Source organism: Haliotis rufescens, unplaced genomic scaffold (genome assembly GCF_023055435.1).
Source record: "Haliotis rufescens isolate VD_foot unplaced genomic scaffold, xgHalRufe1.0.p SCAF_76, whole genome shotgun sequence".
Taxonomy (NCBI): Eukaryota; Metazoa; Mollusca; class Gastropoda; order Lepetellida; family Haliotidae; genus Haliotis; species Haliotis rufescens.
This window is the reverse complement of record NW_025964368.1, coordinates 1,596,185-1,605,478: the sequence shown is the minus strand read 5'-3', so window position 1 is coordinate 1,605,478 and position 9,294 is coordinate 1,596,185. Positions and strand designations below refer to the sequence as shown.

Sequence of the window (9,294 nt, the reverse complement as noted above, 5' to 3'; positions counted from 1 at the left end):
ATGAATGAGCATTTACATAATATTACGGTTAAGAATAGTGAGTGGTTGAGTGAGTTTGGTTTAACAGTGTTCCAGTCATATCGCGGCGTGTCAGCTTAATGTGGGAGGAGAGCGAGGCAGTGATGCAGGTTTCAGACGTTTACCACTTCGGTGAAACCCACGAGCACGGGTATGGTGCTGACAAACCTAGAAACATAATCGGGGCGAACCGGGATTCGAACCCACAATCATAGGTTTCTGGCGTGTCCAAGGGACGCAACTCTGCACAGCGAATCGCTGCGCCTTAGACGACTGGGCCAACCGTGCCCCCTAGTCAAGAATAGATCATAATCAGTCATAGAAGTTTAACAAAGCAACATAAATCAAGTTAGCTTGTGCAGAGTGTATTTTATTAAACAGCCTATGCCTATACTGATTCAATACTCCATGTCAAGTTGATGTGTCGGGAGGATGAGTTCTCACTTGCTCCAGCAGCAGGGTCAAAAGTCAGGTAGGGTTTGACATTCAATTTGTTTCTTTCTTTGTTTGTGCATTGTCCAGACAAATCTGTTTATCTGCAAAGTCCCACGCCGTTGGGTGAATTGCAATCAACAAATCCATCGAGCCGGACGGCCCGGAATAGAATTTGTCCCCAGCAATCTATGCTGGTCGAAATGTTTTTCCTCTAAAGTGATATAAGGCTTGGAAATCAACAGCTACTGGATAATTAACGTTATAATCTTCAACATGTAAAAATTGCTTTATTGTCCCCTTTCTAACAAAATAAAGGAAACTACAATTGAACATAGCTAAACATAATATTTACATTGCACGTTAAAACTCTAGTTGACTGATTGACCATGGCCGGTCATAGGTCGGTTGCTGTACGGACATCACGACGTCATGATGTAATGGTCATGGTGTGTGACGTCCCTGTTCACACCCTGAATTACCATGCCGTGAGTCGATAGCGGACACAAGGTAGATCAGACAAATATTTCCCAGAATGATTTACTTTGTCGCATGTGTCCAAGCCAATTGAGCTCGTAAAATTTCTAACACCCCACTATCAGCACATGTATCTTATATTATTGTTATAATTTCACTAATCAGTACCATGCTATCTGTATAGGGTTCTCACTTTTGCTGACTCCAGACTATGGTGCACGCAGACAGAATAAAAGCTGTCAGATAGCACTGCCACATATGCATTCAGTTAATGACACGCGCGGAATTGTCATGCTTTACATTCAAGTATAACGAAATCATTGAACACATTTGTCACGGTGTCAATTTCGATTTGTATAAATAAGACATTTTACCAATTAAAGCCTGTCACGCTGGCAGATGTGATGGAAATTGTCTGTTAGTGGAATGCAATGTCATCAACACATTACGGATGGAACGACAATTGATGAAGGACAGAAAATAAGCACTGCGCGAAAATAGTGAGTGAGTGAGTTGGGTTTAACGCGGCTTTTAACAGTATTCCAGTTATATCACGGCGAGTCAGCTTAATGTGGGAGGAAAGCCCGAAGGGATGCAGGTCTCAGACGTTTACCACTTCGGTGAAACCAACGAGCACGAGTATGGTGCTGACAAACCTAGAAACATAATCGGGGCGAACCGGGATTCGAACCCACAATCATCCACAATTCGTATACCAAAACAACATGTTTGCTTGTTGTAACACAATACGCTATTGTTTTATATTACTCTTTGATGCGAGAAGTCTTCACCAAATACAGATGTACAATAAACCTCTCACAAATCATACCATGCCATGACTACAAGAACTTGAATATATAACATCCCGTAGAGGTATTCACCGGGAAATTGTTCTGAGCTGATCTGAGCAGATGTATTTGTGCTAAGAACTTTTGATTTTGTTAGATATGGTTCCTAATTGTAGTGCATTTTATATTGTAACATTGACATGCTGGTTCAGATATGAAAGGTCCCCTGTCATTGATCCAAATTGCGTGGATTGATGCTTATGATGTCAATCACTGAATTGTCTGGTCCAGACTCGATTATGTACTGACCGCCGTCATATAGCTGGAATATTGCTGAGTACTGAGTACTGTCCGAAGTATCCTGCAGGTGCTGGTCTGAAGTGTCATGTTGGTGCTGGTCCGAAGTGTCCTGTTGGTGCTGGTCCGAAGTGTCCTGTTGGTGCTGGACCGAAGTGTCCTGTTGTTGCTGGACCGAAGTGTCCTGTAGATACTGGTCCGAAGTGTCCTGAAGATACTGGTCCGAAGTGTCCTGTTGGTGCTGGTCCGAAGTGTCCTGTTGGTGCTGGTCCGAAGTGTCCTGTTGGTGCTGGACCGAAGTGTCCTGTTGGTGCTGGACCGAAGTGTCCTGTTGGTGCTGGACCGAAGTGTCCTGTTGGTGCTGGACCGAAGTGTCCTGTTGTTGCTGGACCGAAGTGTCCTGTTGTTGCTGGACCGAAGTGTCCTGTTGTTGCTGGACCGAAGTGTCCTGTTGGTGCTGGACCGAAGTGTCCTGTTGTTGCTGGACCGAAGTGTCCTGTTGGTGCTGGACCGAAGTGTCCTGTTGTTGCTGGACCGAAGTGTCCTGTTGTTGCTGGACCGAAGTGTCCTGTAGATACTGGTCCGAAGTGTCCTGAAGATACTGGTCCGAAGTGTCCTGTTGGTGCTTGTCCGAAGTGTCCTGTAAATACTGGTCCGAAGTATCCTTAAGATACTGGTCCGAAGTGTCCTGTAGGTGCTGGTCCGAAGTGTCCTGTTGGTGCTGTTTGGCTAGTGATAGAATTCTTGAAACACATTGTTAAGGAGAGTAGAAACGGTGTTGGTAGGATGCAGCGACTGTTGGCTGGGAGGAGATTCAGGGCATGGACGGAGCGACTGTGATTTATCTTTTGATGTAGTCTTTTCATTTGGAAGATGTGCAGACTGAGACTGATGATGTGGTTTACGCACGGCAAAGATCCGAATCTGAAATAATTAGAACACTTACAAAACAATCACATACATCGTAGCAAGTACCTCCTACAGTACTTTAGGTACGATATATAAATGCTGGTCTGTGTATGTAAGAACACACTTTGACCTTGTCCTTTGTCGTGTTCTTTGCTGGACGAGATACTCTTGTGGACGAAGTGTTGGTCAGAAACAAAGCAGATAAGGCTTCATCCAAGACTGTTTCCACCTTGTACGTATCGAAGATATTACGGATAAACAACTTTTATTAGAATTGATGAGATGCTTCGTGTGTAGATTCCAAAAAGCAACAAAGGAGAAAACTGGTACTGGATATAAGTTAGAAGATATGTATTAAGTGCATCACGTTGATTCTTCACTCTTGATGCTTCCTTTTTTTTCGGGGCCCTACAATGTAACTGTATGTGCCTCCTCCTGTTAATAGGAGAAATCAACATGAAAATGTAGCAGCACTTCTTCGATGACGATTGATGTGGAAACTTTACATCCCAATATACCATGAAGAATAATGATTGATAATGCCAGGTATTTATGACCTGAGCATATAGTTTCACATTTATTAAACCACATTCTTGTATGTTAAGTGTAGACTTAAATGCACTTAAAACGAATTTCCAATATCGGCGGCCCTTACCGTTATCATAATTGCGTGGATCGATACTCTTGATGTCAATCACTGGATTGTCTGGTCCAGACTCGATTATTAACAGAGCGCCGTCATATAGCTTGGATATTACTGAGTGCGGCGTTAAACAACAAACCAACCAAGCAACCAACTCTTACGACAAGCATTGTCGCCTTTTACGGATCTTTACGGGTGACATGAATTGTGTAAATAACTGTCACTATTTGAATCGTGTCCTTAGTAACATCGTTCATTCATGACTGTCATTACAAGATGACAAGATTATCAATGAAATAGTTTCTTTAATCTTGTCAAATATTTGAAAGCTATTACCTTGGAAAAAATATGAAAAATATACGTGGCATACCAGTACGAATTACCACAAAGAATGAATGGTGACGCGAAATGAAATTACATAACAAGAATTATTGATCATTATTTGCAATAATGGCGTAGTTAACGAAATCAATTAACATACCGACTATTTAAACATGATGGATTATTAAAAGTATAACTCACATATACATACACGTTATGGAACAAAGCAGCTCACAGCTATTTAGCCGCGCTAATTGAATTGTGAATTGTGCCCAGATCGTCTTATCAGAGTAATTGTTTGCTGGAAGTACCTGCTGGAACCGGTGTTTGACCATATGCATTTAGATCATTCTGCATGCTGGTATCATGTCGTAAAACAATTTTTGCATTTACATATTAATCCGATATTTCACATGTCAGTTCACGAAATCAACCCTGTCCCAGATTGCATTGTGTAAATGATGAATATATGGTTTATTCAGTTTATTGGTTTAAACGTGGGCGACCGCCCCCTGATGGTTAAATGCTGTATTTATCGCCAGAGAGAGACAGGGTTGGAGGCAACTGTTCCTCTTCAGATTCCACAAGGTGAGTCTTAAATGGACGAGGTATAAAAGGAACAATTTGGCTCTGCATTTTTCAGGTATTATACATTTTCCCTGATTTAACATCAAGTTTTTTAGACATATTCCCTGAAATTACTTTTGAGGCTCTCATATGGTCAAAAAAAAACAAATTATTTAAGAGAACACAAATTTATTTGTCATGACAACAAATACCTTTCACTTATCTTAACCATTAGTCTTTACTGTCACCAAAACAATGCTACATCAAACATAGGATTGACTTAACAAACAAGAACAATTTAGTTTTTGTTGACACATGTCAGACTTGAGTGGCAACTTGGTTACAAAGCGGCTTAGCCTTGAAACATCTCCATCTGTTGGTCTGACATTTCTTTGTACCAGCATAGTTACACCGGGTGAAACCTTGTCCTCCATAGTTGGATTCAAACTGTATAGCCTGTCGAAGTGACATGTTCTTGTCAGAGACAACGTCTTCAGTTGAGTACAATGCTGAAGCACAAACATCAAACTGGTTACAAGAGAACTACCCATTCAGCATGCCGCATTTCACAGTATTTTAATCTCATTTCTATCCTATGTTTTGATTACAGTTAAGACTAACTGTTACGTTAAGTGAAAGGTATTTGTTATCATGTCAAATTAATTTGTCTTCTCGATTGTTTTTCGTAAGTTTGACCATATGGGAGCCTCAAAGGTAATTTCAGGGAATATGTCCAACAAACTTGATGTTAAATCAGGGAATATGTATAATACCTAATAAAATTAGGGAAATTAATTTGCAACCACACGACCCCATACCATGCTTAAAATGTTGTAAAATTAATGCGGAAAAGGCACATTTTTCAACTTTCAAAGATTAAATGTGTAAGATATCAATCAGTGGTTGTGTATTATGCGAAAAAGTTTGTTTTCGTTTTTTTTAAAGTTTTAAATCAATATATATTTTAAAAATAAAAGATGTTAAAGTACATGTATGTGTGCTGCGAAAGTTATTCTGCGTATTTTCTACTTAGATTGCGTCAGGGCAAGCATAACTAGTTTTGTTATATTATGCCGCAATGAGACGTAGACTCAGAATAGTATTAGAAAGTAGTAACCACAGTGAAACATCGCACTCAGTTCGAAAGAACTCCCTTTTCATGCCGTATACGAGATATACTATTTACCTACGATTAATTCCAAAAGAATTACCATGAGCACAAAGCAGGATAGCCTATCGTCGCATCCGTACTTACTGTTCGTTTATTAGCCTTATTATTGCAGTGTCTTATTATAAAGTGTTCACTGTATATCCTGACTTCTGTTTGTAATCTTTTACATTAATTGTATTTAAGATTTCATTCAATAATGCTTAACATAACTTTCTGAGAAATCGTGCGTTAACCGGCCGCAGCAACTCTATTGCTTACAGCATGATTGACGCGTTTGACGCCTGAAACGAACCTCTGAGAATGGATACATGTCATAGATGCCATGGCCCTGATGCCATACTTTGACACATAAACACATGTATATGTTGTTGTTTGACTATCATTTATCAACATGATGTTTTCGGATGGAAATGTTTGTTCGTTTGTTGTTTAACGCCGCACTCAGCAATATTCCAGCTACATGACAGCGGTCTGTAAATAATCGAGTGATCATGAGCATCGATCCTCGCAGTTGGGATCGATGACATGCATCAACCAAGTCAGCGCGCCTGACCACCCGATCCCGTTAGTCGCCTCTTATGACAAGCATAGTCGCCAATTACGGCAAGCATGGGTTGCTGAAGACTTATCCTACCCTAGATCTTCACGGATCGGGATGGACATGCATGACCGTGTGAAAATAGTGCCGGTGATATACTTAGTAAAAGCTGCATCTGAAATAACAAGATATTAGAGTATATCATTCCTGATACAACAAGGGTCATCAGAAGATGACAAATTCAAAAGAACAAATCATCTGACTGTTACTTTAATTTGATGAGAGAATCCATCTTATACATGTATGTCTGTCCGTATACAAGAGTATGGAATTGGGATTCGGAACTTTGTATTTCTATGTCAGGTACACACCATAATCAAAATCCAACTTGTCGCCATGAAAACAGAAAAAAAAACATATATCCATTAAAGGCAGCAGTTGACGACCTGGTACTTGTGCCGTCAACTATGCCGTCGGGGTGACGTAAACAATACATTGAAGTGATATTTGCAGTAGTGCACATGCAATGTTTGTAAACTCGGTTATTGCTAACCCCTGTGGGTAATAATAATGTTTATGAATCATTATCAAAGAGTGAAAATGTCAGGTATTCACGAAAAGGTGACGGTATCCTGCCCAAGCAGTGGCACTCGTCACAAAAACAAGTCAATTCTACTAGGCTCTGAAAATATAACCAAGCCTCAGTTTGACTGATGTTTTACACGTGTCCAAAGAATACAGTTCATTATTCTTATTATTTACCTTGTTATGTTGGACAACGTAATCGGGTTCCTAAACATTAATAACATAAATGCTGATCACCCCACCCCTCCCATCCTGGAAATCTAATGGTTGCACCTTATCTTAAAACAGCGTTTTCTGTTTTCTAATTCAAGGATGGCAGAGCTGCATACTCTCCGATCCAAGTTATTCCAAACATTTTGGTTGTTTGGGGCTTATTATAACAAGGTGAGAACGTCTAAGATTTTATCCAGAAAGGCGAGACAAAAGGGTCGCTGTAAGAATTAGCCCCGCCACAATAGATTTGGTGCGAACCAAACACCCAGAAACAAAACACTGTGAAGACCTAATAGGACATTCACCATGCTCTTCAAAATGTCTAAACCATATCAGGGAACACAAAATCTTTAGAACATGGAACAGCCTGATAAGTGCAATGATCAATATGAACCTGTTTGAAACTGCACCTGCATAACTTTACTATTGACATAAGGCTGTTGGTACTTATCCTAATGGATAACAGTGTGCCCTTTACATTGCAATAAGAAATTTAAAACCTGTGCCAGAAAGGAAAAGACACATAACTTAAATGCTGTCCAGGGCTTGTTCTATTATAACCTCCTCGCTTTTTGCTTCGTATTGTAGGGTATGAGCGATTGTATCCTCGGCACGACCCTCCTGGATCTACAGCTGTTGCTGCAGACAGACCTGGACTCGCTCTCGTATCTGTTCCTAGTATTTGGACTCGGAGCTGTAGCAGGGAGTGTTCTCTCTGGTGCCCTTGCGACCAGATTCTCCACCCATCTCCAGCTAGGGATAACACTCATAATTGGATGTGCAGTCATGATAGCAATACCTCTGGTCATGTCACTGCCATTGGTGTATTTCCTGGTCTGTGTATACGGAATGTCCAGAGGGTCAAGTGAGAGCTGTATGTATACGTTATGTTGTCACATTGTAACATTACTTCAACAAAGCTTCTATGGTTGGATGTTTGTTTTATCATGATAGAAGTTTGATTTCATATGACATGCCTTTGTACAAATATACTGTTCACGTAGTTTGTTAAAATAAGATATTTGTAATAGAAGCGTTGTTATTGCAGTCATGTTACTTTCAGATACAATGCAGGCTGCCAGTCAGCTGTGGGACAAGAAAGGAGGCGCTTTCCAGTTTATCATATGTGCCTCCTCATTGGCAGCAGTTCAAGTTCCACTTATGGCCGAACCATTCCTAGCTGTCGGATCTGATCTCAACACTGCAGTACCAGTGTATAAAGTTCAGAACCATTCAAAAAACTGGTTCGAAAGCAATGAGACCACTGAGAACTTTCCGGACCGACATTTAGATTCTAGAATTCCCATAGAGTCTACGCATGTGCAGTGGGTGTATTTCATCTGTGGTATGTTCATCCTTCCAAGTGGGTTGGCTCAGGTCTACTACTGGATCAAAGAACGTCAAGAAGCATTCACTGAAACAACGCCATATAACCATGTGTCAGATTCAGATAGATACACATCCTGTCAGATGATTTTTCTGGTGTGTCTGTTGTTTATGTTCTTCTTGATCGGAGCGTCAACTGTTTTCCTGTCATCCATGCTAACCGTCTACGGCGTACATAGTGATCTGCACATGACCAAAACGGTCATGATGTCAATGACATCTTTGATATCAATCAGCTCCCTTGTAACACGCAGCGTGAGTACAGTATCACTTAGGTTCATCACTCACTCCCAGCTCTTTGTGGTCTGCCTGCTTGGAGAGATCCTGGGAGGGACAGCTCTGAGTTTATCGGCTTCTGCCAACAACCAGACTCTACTATGGATTGCCGTGGCGTTGCTTGGAGGGTGTGCCGGTCCACTACTTGCTGCAAGTTTGGCAAGAACCTCAGAAGTAGTCACTCTTCATCCTCTTCTCATATCGTCTTCTTTTGTGGCCAATGGTGTTGGAATAACACTGTTTCCTTTTCTTGGTGGACTGCTCTTCGTCAAAGTTGGACCTGAGACGTTTGTGTATCTCTACTGGACACTGATCACTGGTCATGTTGGGGTATTCGTTTTAATGGAAGCAGCTGGACGTCTACATGTACGTTGCAGTGAAAAATGAAATTCAGTTACATTCATAAATAGATAGTGACAATCTTAAAAGGACGTTGACAATTTGTCATAACTTTTCAACCTGAATATAATTTTGATTCACAATTTCAAATGCATTTGACTGCCAAGTCTGTTTCTTTGAATTGCCGTGTCTTGTAAATAGTAAGTAGGTTCTATCCAATTTAATATTCAATCCGCATAGGCCTATAGTATAATAACTAATTAAATGTAACATTCATTTTGGTTGCAATACATCCATACTGCATCAATTTCATGTAATTCTTGGCGTGAAAATT

General features: G+C 40.6%; 1 protein-coding gene across 1 annotated transcript; it reads right to left on the bottom strand.

Moving 5' to 3' along the window:
- Window positions 1–2,098: 2,098 nt before the first annotated feature.
- On the bottom strand, window positions 2,099–8,945 carry LOC125376776 (extensin-1-like). Its single transcript, XM_048388681.1, has 3 exons — window positions 8,804–8,945; window positions 4,797–4,961; window positions 2,099–2,661 (listed from the first exon to the last, which is right to left on the bottom strand). Exons 1-3 carry the CDS (start codon window positions 8,943–8,945, stop codon window positions 2,099–2,101), a joined length of 870 nt encoding a protein of 289 aa, XP_048244638.1.
- Between the last annotated feature and the right edge of the window lie 349 nt (window positions 8,946–9,294).